Source organism: Dermacentor variabilis, unplaced genomic scaffold, assembly GCF_050947875.1.
Source record: "Dermacentor variabilis isolate Ectoservices unplaced genomic scaffold, ASM5094787v1 scaffold_16, whole genome shotgun sequence".
NCBI classification, from domain to species: domain Eukaryota; kingdom Metazoa; phylum Arthropoda; class Arachnida; order Ixodida; family Ixodidae; genus Dermacentor; species Dermacentor variabilis.
The window spans coordinates 5,674,747-5,693,530 of NW_027460324.1; the positions used below are offsets into that span (position 1 = coordinate 5,674,747).

The 18,784-nt window shown below is 48.1% G+C and overlaps 1 protein-coding gene across 7 annotated transcripts in view; it reads left to right on the forward strand.

Annotated features, from left to right (window-relative positions):
- The window catches only part of LOC142568035 (glutaminyl-peptide cyclotransferase-like), a 124,377-nt gene that overhangs the window by 86,904 nt on the left and 18,689 nt on the right, over positions 1-18,784 (forward strand). For all 7 annotated transcript variants that reach the window (XM_075678116.1, XM_075678112.1, XM_075678113.1 and 4 more), the window contains one exon: positions 18,305-18,404. In XM_075678116.1, coding sequence (XP_075534231.1) covers positions 18,305-18,404 — 100 coding nt within the window. The remainder of the gene's footprint in view (positions 1-18,304; positions 18,405-18,784) is intronic.

Below are 18,784 nucleotides of genomic sequence, written 5' to 3' on the forward strand. Positions count from 1 at the left end.
GAATATGAAGAGAAATTGCACAGTTTTCAGCAGTACGTTTTGAAGTTGCACCATCGAAACGGCTACCACTTCGGACAGTTTGGAAATGCCGATCAGACACTGCTCTGCTTTGACATGCCTGCCACCACAACCATTTAAAAGAAGGGTGCAAAGCAAGTACGCATTTTGTCTTCCAGCCACGAAAAAAACTAGTCACCGCAATGCTTTGTTGCACTGCGGATGGGCACAAGCTGCCCTTGTATCTTCAGACGGAAGAAGTTCCCGAAAGGAATCGTGTTTCTGAGTGGCGTGATTGTGCACGCAAGTGAAAAAGGTTGGATGACCACGAACTTGGTCGCTGACTGGATTGATAGTGATTGCCGGAAGAGACCCGGCGACGGTTTGGGTCTGTGTGGGATGCTTGTGCTCAACGTGTTCAGGTGCCACCTTGACCAGCGCATCAAGGACAAGCTGGCTGCATGCAACACCGACCTTGTCGTGATACCCGGCGGCATGACATCGCAGCTCCAGCCGCTCGATGTTTGCTTGAACAAGCCAGTGAAAGATGCAATTCGGGTGCTCTACACCAAATGGCTTGTCAGTGGCTGCCACGAATTCATGCCCGCCAATAAAATGAAGTGTGCCTCGCTGCAGGACTTTGCTGGATGGGTGAAAGATGCATGGTGCACGATCTCGTATGCCATGGTCAACAAGGCCTTTAAAAAGTGTGTGGGATGTCGAATGCCATGGACGGCACCGAGGATGAAATGCTTTGGTCTGTTGATAGTGATAAGGAGTTGTCTGATAGCGAAGACGAGTGATATCTATTGCCCCACGCGAGTCGTATCGGCGCAGTAAACACCTTGGTGGCAAGGTACGCCATTTGTGTTTTTATTCATCGCAACTTTAGTGTACTGGGAATGTATATGTTTTTCCAATGAGAGAAAATAGTATTTCTATATGAAAGCACGAGGTGTGCGGTATTGTACTCATTTTCTTTTTGGTCATGAAAATTACAATCGAGGGCGCTTTAGAATTGAGTAAATACGGTTATTGAATTAAAGAGATAAATTAATGGCAGTGAAAGTGGATGAAAAAACTTTCTGCAGGTGGGGAACAATCCCTCGTCTTCGCATTACGCATGTGCACGCGTAATACAAAGACGTGGGATTATTCCCCACCTGCAGCTAGTTGTTTTTTCATCCACTTTCATTGCCATTAATTTATCATTTCTTTAATTCAGTTAGTAAGTACAATTTCCTTGATGTTTTCCTTGGTGTGTTTGTTTGTTGGCTTCTCATGATATGATCAATAAATATTGGGCCCCTCGGTTAACCACCTTTCTTCCAGTATCTTTAGTGATGACATATAAGATTGAAAGCAAGCTAAAAATAAGTGCATTTTCAAAGCGTCTGCCATGATTTGCTTGTTGCTGCTGTCGTCACACAGATGCCCTGTGTACCAAATGTAGCACTACAAATGTAGTAGCGACATGTAAATAAAAGCACTAGAGGAAAACTGCACCTTGCTGTATTATTTGGACCTTCAACATACAGACCTTTCTTTTTAATTATGGGGTTTTACGTGCCAAAACCACTTTCTGATTATGAGGCACGCCGTAGTGGAGGCCTCCGGAAATTTTGACCACTTGGGGTTCTTTAACGTGCAACCTAAATCTAAGTACACGGGTGTTTTCGCATTTCGCCCCCATCGAAATGCGGCCGCCGTGACCGGGATTCGATCCCGCGTCCTCGTGCTCAGCATCCCAACACCATAGCCACTGAGCAACCACGGCGGGTATACAGACCTTTCTTACAGTAACACTTGTTTATGTATACATCATGTGCGACAGTCTCTACATTAAAGAAATGTGATAATCGTGAGTACTGCAATAGTTGAGACATATCACACACACACATTGAAATAAATATCGTGCCATCTTGTGCTTGCGTCTGAAATATTCACAGGTGTCGTACAATATCACAGGTAATGGCAGGCATTGTTTGAGAAAACTGTTGTGCACTGCACGAGTACACAGAAATAGCAATCAGCTTAAAATGCACCAGAAAAAAAATGTACAGTTGCATAAATCATCACGCACCAACAGAACTATATAGGTACATCACTACATATGAAAGGAACATGCTGTCATGGAGTTACATACTGCAAAAAGAGCCATAACATCATACTTTCACATTCACTAATAGAAACTGCTGCATAAATATTGCACACAAACTACACCACAAGGGCTAAACATACAATAGATTACAACTTGTCAAAGATGACAGAATGAAAAAAAAAAACATGTGGCAATGAAACAGTTGTCCAAGAAAAGAAAGAGACATTCAAGCTCTGTATGCCGCTACAAAAAACTCATGAAAAATGTAACAAACAAACATAATATACACATTACAAATGAAATGAAGGAGCATAGGCAAGGAATTTTAATCACTTTTCTTGTGTGTGTTCATAGGCTGCTTCCAACATTAAATTAAGGTCCGAATTCCTCCGCGATTCAACAACCGATTGTCACCATTTGACAAGACAATATGAAATTGTAGGATAATTGCAATAATGTTACCTCGTGCTTAAATTGACATGGCAAAGACTACGCACCTCGAAATTTCAGTGCCACAGTCAGATGCCCGCACCGCCAGGCTTACTGGCACTTGTGCAGGTGAGCCTGATGGTGTGGACGCTCTTATTGCTGAAGTATAACTTAGAGCAAAAATTCATGCTGCATTGGCTATGCTACTTGTGGTTGCATTAAAGGGTGACTTAAGCAATTATTTCTTACAAACTAGCAATATTTGGCTTTCATATTGCTACAAGGCGCTGCAGGAGCAAACGATGATGAGAGGACGGACGAAGACGACGATCGCCGATAGTCGTGCGCACGAGCTCCATATCGTATAGCTGTCTTCTGCCCATTGTATATGTCATGTATTGTCAAGCATCTTTTCTTCCTGTAACAATATCATCATTACTACATCAACAAATTTTAAGTTAATAAAAAAATGGTGGGAAATTTCCTGCCTATGCTTCCTTTAATTATCATGCGGGGCCTGAGAGGGGTGAGGGGCTCGGCTGCCACCATGGGCTATAGTGCAGTCCACTTATAACAATATCAAGAACGAAAAATCTGATTGTTATATCTCGACTGCCACAAAAAAAATTTTAAAAGAAAGCTGCCGAATATACCTTCATAGCTCCGAAACCAAGTTTTCCACCTACGATAAAAAAAATTGACGTTGTATAAAGAAGGCTGTGAAAAATGAAAGGTTTATTTATACCTCTAAACAGCATGTGAAGCGTTAGGCACGCTGAAATAGTCAAATTCTGCGCTTGTTTTTTGCAGAGGTTTCAGGTTCACAACTGCGGTGTGCGTTGATTGCGTCCAGCGGGTGCTTGAACAGTGCGACTATAATTTAGTGTGCATGAAATCAGTGAGGGACTCTATACAGTGCACTTTGCGTGAACATTGTGATCGGTTTCAAAGATGGGCCACTGTCAATCTTGTCGCCTCCGTCGCACGACGCCGCCATCTGTCGCGACAACCATCGCGCCAGCAGAGCAGAACGAGGCAGCGCTATCTGCACTCAGAAACTCCTCCATCGATGCGCCAATAGCAACGTGCTCCCAGAGTTCGGTAATGTCAGCAGCTGCCAATGTGTTGGTTTCACACATGGGGGTTTTCGGCCGGGCGCACAAATCCCGCCGTTTTCATTCACCGGCAAGGCCACTGGTTCTAGCATTCATGAACGTAGCACTTATGGTTTTCAGAATCGTCAATATCATTGACTGTGCGAGCTGGTACTGTGACTCTTGCAAAATTTGCAGCTTCATCTCAAGCGACACAGCTTCGCACTTTGTCGGGGCACCTACCGCTGCTTCCGTGGCGCATTTCTGTGCTCGCTGAGGGAGAGAGAAAGATTGTAAAAAGGGAGCACAGGCACTATTCGTTTCTAGGTTTTTGTTTGTTTATTTGTTTTCTTTTTTTGCTCTGGACACTCGCCGGCAACGCAGACGCGAAGCAGCTGGCACCAAGTTGCGATGCTCTCTGTGGCTTTCACAATCGGCGCGCCAGAGGGACGTGCTGCACGGTAATGGTGGCAGTACGAACTCGCTAGGCAAAATTTTCACCTCGTCTCAATTAAGGGAAACTTAGCAAAGCAAATTTCTTGATTATCCTGCATGGAAAACGCTAATGCTGCCCAAAAGGTAGAATTTCACTTGTTATATTCGATATGTGGTGAATAAAATATTATATATGTTGTTTTTTCTCATAGTCCGAATGCTTAAGTTGATACTCTGAAGTCAACTCATCGTTATAACCAATATATCGTTATATGTGGTATCGTTATAAGTGGGCTGCACTGTAGTGCAGCCAGCAGCAGTTGAAGCAGGTGCTGGGTGATCTCGTGCGACCGATGCTCCTGTTCAAGGCACTGCTGCTGGACTTACGGAAACCTCGCACTTCTTGTGGGCAATCTGCTCCCTCAGTTGCCACAGGCTTTCCATATGTGCCTCATGCTGCTGTTTGTTAAGAAGATGTGCAATTAGTTTAATTACAGAAGGTCAGTAACAAGGCCTTGGTGCGTTATATTCATCTGCATGTGCAGGCTATTGTCAATCTATATTAAAACACTGAAAATGTATTTCTGGCCCATCGATGTTGTGCCGGCCACTTTCATTAACATGTCTTAAATGGCTAAACTTGCTTCCTTGAACATGACACGACTTCTTCCTTTTAGCCACCTGAGTGCTTAGACATTGCCAGTTATTATGTCATGTAAATGTCGACAAGGAATGATCATCACAGCACTGCATGTACTGTCACGATCCGCCTGGGTTCGTGAACGAGGGAGGGCTTGAGGCATCCTCCGTTACACAGACGTTACACAGATGAACAATGACTGACCGCTGAGCAGCTATGCTCGTCGGTGTTTATTTGGTGCAGTCACCAATGTTGCCCACCGAGCCTGGTGGGCTAACGAAGATTATGCCCTGGGGGGAGGGGGGGTGTCACATGCTCGTTACACCCCTTACCCCCAGTTTGTTTGATACAAACAAAATACATTCAGGCTCAATGTATAAGGCTCTGCCGCCATCCCAACTGGGTCGACGGTGCCTGCTGTCCAGGCGAGCAACGGTCCAGCGGCCTCTGTGGTCGAGTACTGCCTGGGCGTGGCAACGCTGGGTGCTGCCTGAACCAGCCTCGCTCCATCCGGAGGGTCCACAGTGGCCGGACTTGACACCGGCCCAACAGGTACTGCACCACTGACAACGCTTGCCACCTCCGAGGTGGGTGGTGCTGCTCTGGAAGTGACTAGTGTTGCCGCTGGTCCTCCTGCGGGCTGGACTTCTGAAGCGGCAGTTGAGGGGGTGCTAGCCAGGTCCCGAGGCGAGGCCAACATGGTCGAAGTGTCGGTGCCACATGGTCCCGTCCGGTGTGTGGACGAGCAGCAATGAAGCGCTGGCAGGAGATACAACCTGTCCAGCAGACCAGGGTGGGCCAGGATGGAAGTTCCTGGCGAGGACAAGCTTCTGACTCCAGCAAAGGGCCGGGACGGCACCTTCGGTCAGCAGCCAGCTTCTGCTTCAATTGCTTCAGGAGTGCTGTGGACCGGAAGTCCGGATGCAAGACGTCCAAGGGCGTCTTGACCATCCGACCCAGCAGGAGCTCACAGGGGGCACGGCCAGTGACATCGTAGGGCGTAGTCCAGTGCCGAAACAGTACCCAGGCAACCTGCGTCCAGAAATCCCCAGATTGGCTCTTCTTGAGCTTGTCCTTGATGGTCTGCACCACCTGCTCGGCTGCACCGTTTGAAGCAAGGTGGTATGGCGGAACCATCATTCGGATTCCGTTCTTCGTCAGCCAGGCCAGGTATTCTGTGCTGGCGAAAGCAGGGCTATTGTTAGACACGATGACGTCTGCCAACCCCTGGGCAGCGAAGACCTGTCGCAGCGCCGCAATGGTCATGCCTGCTGATCAAGTGGCGACAGGCAGAACCTTCAAGTTCACGCGTGCGCCCCTGACCTTTCTCTGGATCGCATCGCGCCGTCAAAACAGCAGTCGCTCGCTAGTACTTTCGCAGCAGCCTTGACAGTCAGAGCTGTGACCCCTAACCCACGGTTCACAGTGAGTTTCAACTACGGCAGATTCAGGCCAGGGGACAGGATGAGTCTTTGGCTTAAGGTGTTTATTCACCTTATAGTTACAGTACCAACGAACAACAACAGCAAACACAAACAAGACCACAGTGGCAGAGCGTTCCACACTTCTGAGGCGAAAGAAACCGCACAATGTTGGAAACCACAAGAAAGGCTGATAAGGGTTCAGCTCACCTAGAATGGATCCGCACTCAGGCCCTGGGGCAGTCAGTTGCTCACGAAGGCTGAGCGCTGCAGCGGGACGATGTGCAGCGGTCTCAGCGGATGAATTGAGATCTGGCCAGTTGCAAGCTCCTCAGCCGAAAGCAAGCAGACCCATCAGGTGAATAGTGCATCTTCCCAAGCAGCGTCGAGCTGCGGCATCGAGACCAGGCGCGATGAGAAGCCGGAGCGGCAAACATGCCCTTTCCCCGCTGCCCTCCGCGAGTGAGCTTGAGATTATCGCGTGATAACCGCTCCGGACATATTGGGATGCGCGTGCGATCCCACAACCACCGCCAGGAAGTAATGACCCTTAAAGGGCACCCAAAAATTCACATGCAGGTGGGACCAGGGTATGTGTGGGAATGGTCAGGGGTTATTTTCACATAACCTGAGGCCAGCTGATGCTCCTGGCAGACTTAGCAGCTCTGCATCATGTCCTGGTCCAGGCCAAGCAACCAAACGTGGGACAGGGCCACTATCTTGGTCTTTTCCACACCAGGATGACCTGTGTGCAGCAACTGCAGAACCCTGGACTGGAGACTTTGTGGGATCACCACAATGGAACCCGACAGTAGGCAGCCCTGCTGCAGGCTCAGTTCGGCGGCCTTGTGGCTATAGACCCGCTGAACTGACTCCTCCCTATGGGACAACGCCATGACCAGCTGAGACAGGACTGGGTCCGGGCTGGTCGCCTGCGACCACAGATCTGGAGAATACCTTGGGGTGCGCGTGCCCCAGTATGAACACTTCAGCAGGTTCTGGAACAGCTTGCAGGCGCCTCTGGCAGGGGCAGGTGACTCGAGGCATGAGCAGGTCCCAGGTGCTTTCCCGGACGGTAAACCAGGTGGTAACTGTCCGCTGCCAGCCTCAAGGTCTGCACGGGAACCGCCTGGTCAGACCCAGCAGCCCCAACAGCAGCTTGTGGTCTGTGACCGCCTCGAACTTCCGGCCCCACAGTTACTTGTGGAAGTGTTCGACCCCGAACATGAGGGCCAGGCCTTCCTTGTCCATCTGGCTGTCGCATTGCTCTGCAGCATGAAGCCGATGAGAACCAAATGCCAGGGCGTTCCTGGCCACCCTTGTCCCGGTGTGTCAGGACGACAGGCTTGGTCAGATCGAAGTGTACTAGCACTGGAGCCTTGGTGATTAGCTCCTTGCTGCGCTGGAAGGCCCGGTCCTGCTCCTTCCAGACCCATTGCTGACCATCTCGAAGCAGAAGATGGAGTGGCTGTAGATGCTCTGACAGGTTCGGCAGGAAACTCCTGTAGAAGTTCATGAGGCCAAGGTAGCTCTGAAGCTCCTTGTTCTGGGGCTTAGGCGCCTTGAGCACAGCATCAACCTTGCGGGGAGCCGGGGCTAGGCCTGCCTGGGAAACGACATGTCCCAGGTGCTCAACACTGGGGGCCAGTAAAATGCACTTTTCCAGCTTGAGCTTGAGACCGGTGTCCTGCAGTCATGCCTGGACGTTCTGCAGGTGGTCCCCGCCGTCGCTGCCAGTAACCAGAATGTCATCCAAGTACACCGCCACGTGCCTCACGCCCCTGAAGAGGTTGTCCATCTCCCTCTGAAGAATGGCCGGGGCTGAGGCCACGGCAAACGGTAAGCACGTGTGCTGGAAGATGCCCGAAGTTGTTGATATTGTGACATACTTCTAGGAGGCATCCCAAAGCACCAGCTGCTGGTAAACATCTCTGAGGTCAAGATTCGTGAACTTCTGTCCACCAGAAAACGCTGAACAGAGATCTTCAATCCGGGGCAGTGGCACCAATGCAGCGACTGCAGGTACCCTTTGTCGCCAACTTGTTAACCACCGCTTCCGCTGACGGTGAGTCAGTCAAGTGCGATCTCGCCGGCGTCCTTGGCGGCAGCTTCCATCGCCAGCACTGCCTTCATGGCGTCATCCAGCGAGGGGTCTGGTAGTTCCAGGAGTCACGTCTGCATGGCGGGGTTGTTTATGTTGCAGACAAAACAGTCCCAGAGCAGCGAGTCCAGCTGATCTCTGAAGGCGCAGGCACTCGCTAACGCTCTTGCACAGCAATGAACTGCCCAAGAGTCTCCTTCCTGGCGGCTCTGGTTGCTGAAGCAGAAATTCTCCCTTAGTGTGAACGGTGCTGGGCTGAAAGTCGAGCGCAGTATGGTGAGCACCTCACTCTTTAACATGCGGTGTGGCTGGCTTGAGAAGGTCAAGCAGGAGACTGAAGACACGGGTTCCCCAGCTGGCCAGGAAAATGTCCCGCTGTTTGGCCTCGGGTGTGTCATTTGCCCGGAAGAACAGGTGGACAGATCTCCCTCGAACGGCTCGAGCCTTCCGTACAACGGCATGGCGGCAGGAACGGGGGGGTGTTTCACCACCCATGGCGGCATGGGTCAATACATAGGCACTCATCGCCAGTGTCCCAATCAGTCTGGTTTCGTGAACGAGGACAGGCTTGAGGCACCCTCCATTAGACAGACGCACCACAGCGTGGTGGTACCGAACGACGACTGACTACCAAGCAGCTGTGCTCATCGGTGTTTATTTCGTGCAGTGACCAATGTTGCCCACCGAGCCTGGCGGGCTAACGAAGATTATGCCCATGGGCGCATCACATGCTCGTTACAGTACACTTTATGCTTGTTTCTGGTCGATACAATTAATACAAAGGGTACATGCAATTCAATACCATGCGCAAGAAAATGCATCTGTGACCTTGCACATACCTGTCGGTTCTGCTCGAGCAACTGCTAGAGGAGGGTCACTTCATCTTGGGCCTTCAACTCAGCTGACTGCCCCTGCCGGACGTACTCGGCAGTCTTCCTGCAGACGGCGTCTTCCAGCTCCTGCTGCTTCAGCGGTCTGCAGGGCGCCTACGAAGCTGGAAGTCCTAGGTGGGGCTGCGGCTGCTGAGGTGACATCTGAGTATGTGGTGGTTCTTTATGCAAGATAAAAGCAAAGATTGCTCACTTACTGTTATCTGATCTACAAAGCTTCATTATCCTAGCCGGTCACTTTTAGACATCATTGTAGCTACATAGCTACAACAATAATACACAAAACAGCCGCATAATTAGAGCAAGAAGATGCCATAGAAAGTTGATGGTAACAGTAACCTATAAGAAGCGCAAGGAATCTCTATCATAACCTAATATCTTACAGCCAGCATCTATGACTCATGCTGAACAGTACTGGCACCTACATCACATCATTTCTAGGCTTGCATTTCTGCTCCATGAATAAGAGCTGTAATGCATTCTGGACACAAAAATGATAACAGGCACAGTGGAGTACTTCATAGCAAGATCATACAGCAACTGCAAACAATGCTACTACAAAAGCTAGGTCACTGCCCTACATGTAAGGCCACTCAGCCCAGCAACAACAGCAGAGCTCTACATCACGAAGACGCTTGTCGCTGGTGTCTCTGTGAGGGAAGCACTGGGCCCTGCTGCTTTCTCCGAGCTCGTGTCCTGCAGTAAGAATAGTGCTTAGACATCATGAGCAGTGTGTGCAGTGCACATCATTTACACAAGTTGCTGCTCAGAGTACATAACCTGTATTATCGCTTGCGCAAAAAGCAAAAAATGGCTGAAAACATTTTGCAATCTTGTGTTACAATGTAATGCTGACAATTTGTGAGGCCACGGGTCACACAAACAACACTTTTCAAATCCAAAGTACGCACCTCGCTATTGGCGAAGAACTTGGGGGGGAGGGAACAAGCACCTTTCCTGTCCTCACGAGAATGCCGAGGATGCGGCCGTCGATGCCACCCACTTTTCTGCCTCCCGTAGCCCTGCAAACACAAGAACAACTACGCTAAACAACGTTATTGTCTGCATTATTAGAAAGCACGCCTCTTCCCGCTCGCGGCCCTGACTGCCTCTTTTTTTTTTTTTGGCTTTATGAACAATCTTTGCCTAATAATTGTGCCAGCAGCTGGTTATTTTGACCATTGGCCCCTGTGCTTTCAGCACCCCCGCGACTTCCTCCCACAGCTCGTTTCTTTAGCAGCAATCATACGTGGTGAGAGCTCTGTAGAAGCTCTCGCCAGGTATGGATGCTGCTCGATGAACTGCAGGATAATAGCGGCCTGCTCCTTGGGAACCTGTGGCCCTAATGCCGCCATTTTGTCTTCCTTTTTAAACTTGGAAATTTCAGCGGGCCCGCAACACAGTAAAAAATTTAGAGGCAAACATTTTGTCTAAGCTGAGCGGCTGCATAAAGTGCTCACTTCGATTTTATTATTTTTACCTTTTTATACCAATAATGTAAAAAAGTTAAAGTCGCTACTCACATATACTGTTGTAGCAGCTTCTTTCTCGGAGCGTAACCGTCAGTGCAGGGGCACTTGACCGAGGAAGTATTACCGTTGCTGCGATCACTTTGACGAAGCTATTGTTCTGTTGTAATGGTGCCCTATTGAAAGGTGTTGAGTACCTTGACAGTTCTCGATCCACTATATTCCAAAGTTTGTCCTCGGATGTTATGAATAATTCTTGTTGGCCCTTCCTAAAAAAAGAAATTATCCCACGTCATACAATACATGCAGTGAAAACCATGCGACAATGCAAGCACTACACGAGCAATATTTACTCACCTCACTCTTGTATCTCACGACTCCTGCAAGCAGCACCTGCAATCCTTCTCAGACGCAAGTATACTGCTGTGGGCCGCAATTAATTGCGCTGCATTACGGACACGCTCGGGGCAGTCAGCCTGTGTATGGACACGCTAAGGGCTGTCAGTTGTTTGGGTTCAACAGTGGCCGCCATTTGGCTGCGCTCAACGGCATGGATTGGATGCAGATCCGGCAAATATGTGGCTACGGCTTCAAAAATAGGAGCACTTGCGTTTGTATCTCTAAGCTGCGGCAGCTTTTGCATTTTAAGGTTACAGAATGAATTTGCTTTACGCAGCATGGAAGTCCGCTTTTATTGAGTGTCGTTTATAAAATAAATTTGCTATACAGCCCTGGAAAAATAGAAGAGAACACAAAAGAAACATCCGGCCAACGAAGGGAGCTTTTGATTAGACTATTAAAAAGAAGTTGTGCACACGCAACCTCCATTTTCAAAATAGCTGACGTCATGCAAAAAAGGCATTGGCATAAAAAAAGTCATTTCTACAAAATCGCACTCCTTAAAAGCCAGAGAGAGACACCGCCCATGCATTCAGTGCAAATCGTGTGCTGCTATCAAGCAGCCTGCCACCAGAGCAAAGGCTTCTCAGTCGCCTAGGCAACTCGGGTGCACCCACATAGTGCGTACATGCGCTGCCACCAGGGCTTTTTCTAACGCAAAGTTTTCTTTGCCTTTTCCTTTGACTTTCGAATGCTGCTTCTACTGTTGCTGTCTTGCAAGCCGCGTTAGGGTGTGGTTCGGAGCATGTATATACACCGCAGGAACGTGGCAGAGAGGAAAGGCAATGTGAGAAACTCATTTCGACCTTTCTATTGCATCCCACAAAGCCCTCTGGAGCTACCTGGATGTCACCACAATTCCCCCTACTGCTGTAATTATCTTTGAGCCCCTGCAAGAGCATTGCGGAAGCTGCGGCACTTACGTTTGTACTAACGTGCAACAGTCCAGAGAGGAGGTAGGGAGAGGAGGCAGAGAATGGGCAGAACCGACGCAATCACAAAACAAGTGAATAACAGCCCTTTATGCTCGTTGCAGCACGCATATATGGGGGAAGCAATAGAGAGGGAAAAGGTTACGTAAGAAAGCAAGGAATCCCTACTTCTAGACATGGCAGCATTGCAGAAAAACTGGATAAATTTAAATTCGAATTATGGTACAGTTACATTTCTGCCATTTCTGATGAATAAACGCCGCATGAATTTGTCAAGCACACAATTGACGGAGGTTGTGCAGACGCGAAGGTGCAATAAAGCACCACAGCATCTAGACAACATTACGGAAGCGGCCGCCCATCACATGAATACTGCTATATGCCCCGCAATAGCTTTGTGGCCATGGCGTTGCTCGAAGTTATGGGTTCGATCATGACAGCGGCAGCAGCATTTAGATGGGGGCAAAATTCCAAAACACCAGTGCAGAGTCGCCAACCGATTTTTTGGACCTCAAGAGGAACGAATAATAGTCCGGAAAATCGAACAGTCTGAAAACTTGTTCAGACAAACAAACAACCATTTATTAGTTAGGCTTAGAACGGCTTAAAGAATACCTAATTCCCTACCTCACACTATGTCTTTAGGTGATTAGATTTGCTTGGGTTTGCGCAAAAGTGACATTGTTTCCATATACAGCCGACAAGAGCAGGTGTGGCCATCTGTGTTAGCGAAAGTCGCCATGGACATCAAAGAAATGAGCCACGTTTCTTCGTACCACTTGGCTCTCGTTAAGGCACAGGAGGTGGTGCCAATCGCACAAATGCGAACCCGCACAAACACACACAAGGATGCGACAACATCCTCGAGACACACCTGCTCTGTGGACACAGCACATGCAAAATAGCAACCAAAACTAAAAAATATGGATCTCGCATTAAATGGTTATGGCGATAGTACTGACCGAAAAAGAGAAAAAAGTGTCGGAAGATTACAGTACTTCCTAATGCTAAATATGAGTGCAGCTCAATACGTGTTTTCAGTTCGTGATATATTGAGGCAAAGAAGTTGAAATCGAAATCACCGCATCGACTGGCAGTGGGCCAGTGCCGTCAGTGCCTTTGCAGAGGGAGGGGCAGTATAGGAATGCTGGCATGATGAGCGGCATCAGAGTCAGCTGTGTAAGAAGATGACGAAGGTGTGAGCAATAGCTTAAGTGCGAGGAGCAGCATGGAAATGCTGGTATGATGAGCGGCATTGGGACCAGCTGTGAAAGAAGAAGACAATGAAGGTGCAAGCAGTGGCGCGAGCACGAGGGGTAGTATGGAAACGCTGGAATGATGAGTGGTATCGGAGCCAGCTGTGGAAGAAGACCATGAAGGTGCAAGCAGTGGCACGAGCACGAGGGCTAGTATGGAAACGCTGGCATGATGAGCAGCATCGGAGCCAGCTGTGCAAGAAGACGACGACAAAGGCGCGAGCAGTGGCACAATGTCAAGGGGTAGTATGGAAATGCTGGCATGATGAGCGGCATCGGAGCCAGCTGTGCAAGAAGACGACGACAAAGGCGCGAGCAGTGGCACGATGTCAAGGGGCAGTATGGGAACGCTGGAATGATGAGTGGCATCGGAGTCAGCTGTGAAAGAAGACCATGAAGGTGCAAGCAGTGGCACGAGCACGAGGGGTAGTATGGAAACGCTGGCATGATGAGCGGCATCGGAGCCAGCTGTGCAAGAAGACGACAAAGGCGCGAGCAGTGGCACGATGTCAAGGGGCAGTATGGGAACGCTGGCATGATGAGCGGCATCGGAGCCAGCTGTGCAAGAAGACGACAAAGGCGCGAGCAGTGGCACGATGTCAAGGGGCAGTATGGGAACGCTGGCATGATGAGCGGCATCGGAGCCAGCTGTGAAAGAAGACCATGAAGGTGCAAGCAGTGGCACGAGCATGAGGGGTAGTATGAAAACACTGGCATGATGAGCGGCATCGAAGCCAGCTGTGCAAGAAGACGACGACAAAGGCGCGAGCAGTGGCACGATGTCAAGGGGCAATATGGGAATGCTGGAATGATAAGTGGCATCGGAGCCAGCTGTGAAAGAAGATCATGAAGGTGCAAGCAGTGGCACGAGCACGAGGGGCAGTATGGAAACACTGGCATGATGAGCGGCATCAGAGCCAGCTGTGGAAGAAGAAGATAACGAACGCACGAGCAGTGGCACGATGTCAAGGTGTAGTATGGGAACGCAGGCATGATGAGCGGCATCAGAGCCAGCTGTGGAAGAAGAAGACGACGAACGCACAAGCAATGGCACCAGTGAGAGGAGCAGTATGGGAACGCTGCCAAGATGAGTGGCATCGGAGCCAGCTGTGGAAGATAACAATGACGAATGTGCGAGCAATGGCACTAGCATGTTCGCACGGTTACACCAAGGGACGCTGACGCTCAACCCAGGAACAGGCACCTGAGAGCTGCGCTCTCAAAAGAAAAAGTGCCGCATTATAACTGGTATTTTGTCTCGCATGGATGCATTATAAGTAGTGTGTATATATGAGGGGGGACCTAAAAATAACCGTAATTTCCTGATAAAACACGTGGACATTATGTTTTTTTAATACAATGTTAATCACCCTCAATGTCCTCTCCATTAGTACTAATTCACTTGTCGAAACGTCATTCCATTGTTGGAGGCACATTGCAAATTCAGCCTCTTTTATGCCTGCTAGCACAGTCGTGACCAATTGCCAATCTAGTGCAGTCGTGACCGTATTGCCAATGTCGACAAAGTCGACATTGGCAATCCGCTTGCATTTCAAGTCTTTTTTTCATCTGACCAAACAGGAAGAAGTCCGCAGGAGCCATATCTGGCTAATGGCGCGTGTGGATCAAGGTAGTCGTCTGTTTTGAGGCCAAAAACCAGCGAACATTGAGAGCCATGTGTGTGGGAACCGCTCACTGGAATTCCACAAGGCCGGACGTTTTCACGCCACACTTCTGTACAGCCATTTCAACATCTCCAAATAGAACTGTTGGTTGATGGTTTGGTTTGGAGGGATGAATTCTGAGTGTATGATCCTTTTGATGTCAAAAATACAGATCAGCATCATCTTCCCATTCAATTTAACCTGACAAGCGATTTTTGGATGAGGCGAGCTAGATGTCTTCCATTGACTTGTCTGTTGTTTACTCTCTAGGTTGTACCCATAGCACCATGACGGATCGCCTGTGATGATTTCGTTGAAAAACTGTGGATCGTCTGTGATTGCGTCCTTCATTGCACGACAGGCTTCCACGTGACGATTCCTTTGCTCTTTGATGAGAACTCTGGGCACAAACTTAGCAGCCACTCACCACATTGCCAAATCGTTGTGCAAAATGCGCTCAACGAAGCTCCAGGATAACCCGGATAAGTCTTCGAGTTGGTCGATTGTTCGGCGTCGATATTCCGTGATGAGATCATGGATTTTGGCGATGTTGGTCCTCAGTTCGCACTCTTGAAGGACGACCGTAACAGGGCTGATCTTCAGTGGTCATTGCCTCCCTTTTAAACTGAGCAAACCATTCGTACACTTGCGTTTTACTGAGAGGGTGTCCTTTTAAGCTGTTTGCATCATCAAAACAGTTTCTGCTGCATTCTTGCCGAGTAAGAAGCAAAACTTTGCAGCCGCACATTGTTTGTGAGAATCTGTCATTTCTTCTTGTCATGAGTGCACTACAAACACACAAACAAAACTGCCAGAAAAACAACATGTGTCGGTGTCGGTTGACACCACTTGGCATACTGACTCAGCAGAGGTCCTCCCACAGTGCCCCTACCCGCGAAACCTCGTACTACAAGTACACGATGCGCAGGAGTATGATTCTGGTTATTTTTGGGTCCTCCCTCGTGTATGGAGTTCTATGGGAAGCTAAATTGGAGTCAGGAAGACCGCATTATAGCTGGTTCTGCGCCATAAGCAGTTATGTTATAAGTGGTCTGAACTGTATTTACACGTGTAGTGCAGCCAGAGATCAAGATGGAAACCAGCTCATACTCAGAGCCCAGATGCCCCTCTTCATTTTCCTTTCCACCGGTCTCTTGCTCAGCTGATCTTTAAGCATCTGTTGTATCGCAGCAGCATCATTGCACAAGGAGCTACTGGCTGCAGAAAACATAGGTGTGGATCTCATGAAGAATTCATGCACAAGGAACAAGTGCCAACATGCGCAGCTAGCACTTGGTCTTCGTTTGAACCATGATGGTGCTGCCATTAGTTGGGAAGAAAATGCGCAATGCAGAGAATCATATATGCAAACTCAGAAAACAGTCTATTGCGGAATAGCATAGAATGAGTGGCATTGCTGGAATTGAACAGTCTTTTTTAAAGTGAAGCACTCAACTCAGTGCAGCAGAAGCCCTAAGAGAACGTCTCTGCATTTGTCATGTACAAAAATAAAGAAATAGGACTTGCGTCCTATTTTTCAAAAAGCAAAGGTTTGGTTTTAAGGGATGAATTCTGAGTGTACGATCCCTTTGATGTCAAAAAGACAGATCAGCATCATCTTCCAATTCGATTTAACCTGACAAGCTATTTTTGGATGAGGCAAGCCAGATGTCTTCCATTGACTTGTCTGTTGTTTACTTTCTAGGTTGTACCCATAGCACCATGACGCATGAAACCAAACTTTGCTTTTCGGGGATATGATAGATATGATATGATATGATATGATAGATATGATATGAATTGTGATAGATTTTGGAATGAGGTTTGCTTTCTTTTCCACAGCAACCCGAGAAAAGTGTTTTTCCCCTTCCTCTGCTGCTCTTAACCTCTATAGGTTTGAAGTCCTTACACTGTTCTGACGTATGTGACATACTAATGGTACATTTGACTGATCACTTTCAAGTACTGTAGAGCACTTTCATGGTACAGTGTACATTCGGCAGGCTGAAATTGTGTGCTCGGAACACATTCCACCGGTTCATTCAGAGCAGCATGCTCCAACTCTGAGTGCTCAGAGGCGTTCTCACCTTCAAGGTTGGAGCACAACGAAAATCCGACAGAATTTCAATGATGCTGCTCCTCCAATTGGTCTGAGCATGCTCTCTCTGGCCCCGATGTTGAGAGGCCTCTGCATTGGCACAAATCATGTCAAAGCCCAGTAGGAACCATAAATACATTGTTGCACTTGTGTATCAGCAGTAATCTATATTGTTGTTTTATCCTTCAACAGCACCTCCACCCCTTTGAAGGAGTGCATCCCTACAACAGAGGCTTAGAAACTGCATCTGATAAAACAGTTCTTCATTGAACCTGGTTCAGGCTGCACTCAGTATGCCAGCCGACCTTATGATTCTAAGTTAAGCCTCCACTTGCACTAATCTTATTTAGCAGACACGTGTATGGGCTCCTGTAGTGTGCACTGCAGTAAGCCCCTCCTTCACTGCACTCATCGAGACAGCACAAACAATAAGCAATATGCTGTAAATGGTAAAGAAAGCCTAGAAATTGCTGCAGCAGTGCCACAAAGACCTTCTAAAGCCATGTGAGGCACTGTGTGCATCGTTTATTTATTGATAGTGTCAATCCGTATCGGGGGTCACTACAGGGAGGGTTAACTTTATAGTCATTCATACAAAGTCTAGACACACACTCTGCTACAGGAACACACGAAATTATACAATGCTGAATGTATATCTAAAGCATATTCAAAATCATGGATACAACAGAATTCTGTACTGCATTTCACACACGTTTCTGTTACATCAGGAAAAATTATGGGTAAGGAAGCCCAATGATGCACAATAAGTAAGGCTCAATGGCTCTACTATTATTTGTTTGAACACTTCTATTTCCTGAATATCAAATAGACTTGTCATTATTTGTTCCTATGTGTCATTGTGAAATCTGAAAAAGAAACATTAATTGGTGCTTAATTCATGGCAGATTGGCAGTTTCATTACATAGGTGCAAGAGAAATGCAAGATGCATCTGGCCAGCCTCTTTCCCAGTCTAGTCATCCCTAGTGCTTCATATAGAGGCATTACACACCTTATGCTTGCCACCTGAACATCAAGTCTTTCACAACCTGCGCTCTGCCTTGGTCAACTTGCTACACATTCAGGTTGGACCCAGGCCTGTTGCATCACAGAAAAACGCGTGTCGCCTGCGAGGCAAGGTGAATTTACACTTATGCAAGAGCGATTTTTTTTCACATAACACACCCAATTTCCCTACAGGTGTGCCCCTCCGATGGAAGCTCTAAATGTCCATCTTGATGGCAAGCTCCCAGCAGGGGCTACTTCAATGCGAATTGTGCACTTTTTTCTGAATCGCCTCTGTCAGAGTGTGTTGCACTGTGCCATAGTGCTTAAATGGGGATATGCAACAACATGCTATTCTTTCTCTTCCTGCTATAGGAGGTGATGGTGCTCTTGGATTTGCTGGGTGCACCCGAACCACGCTTCTACAGCTACTTTCTTGACACAAGGCCTGTATACGACCGGCTCGTGGATATTGGTAGGTCCTGCACAACATTTTACTTGCAATACAAAGAGACAAATACTGCATTTTAAAATTTTATTTGAGTCTGCTGCACTGGCTATGGCATTGTGTTGCCACATGCCGTGGCGGTGTAGTGGCTTTGGCATTGTCCTGCTAAGCGCAACAGTGCAAGATGAAATCCTGGCCACGGTGACCACATTTTGATGGGGCGAAATGCAAAAACACTCGTGTGCCATGCATTGGGTGCACGTTAAAGAACCCCAGGTGGTCAAAATTAATTCACGGTAGCCCACTACTGCTTGCTGCATAATCATATCCTGGTTTTGGCATGTAAAATCTCAGAATTTAATTTTTCTAAATTGTGTTGCCGAGTGCTGAGTTGCAGGCCTGACCTT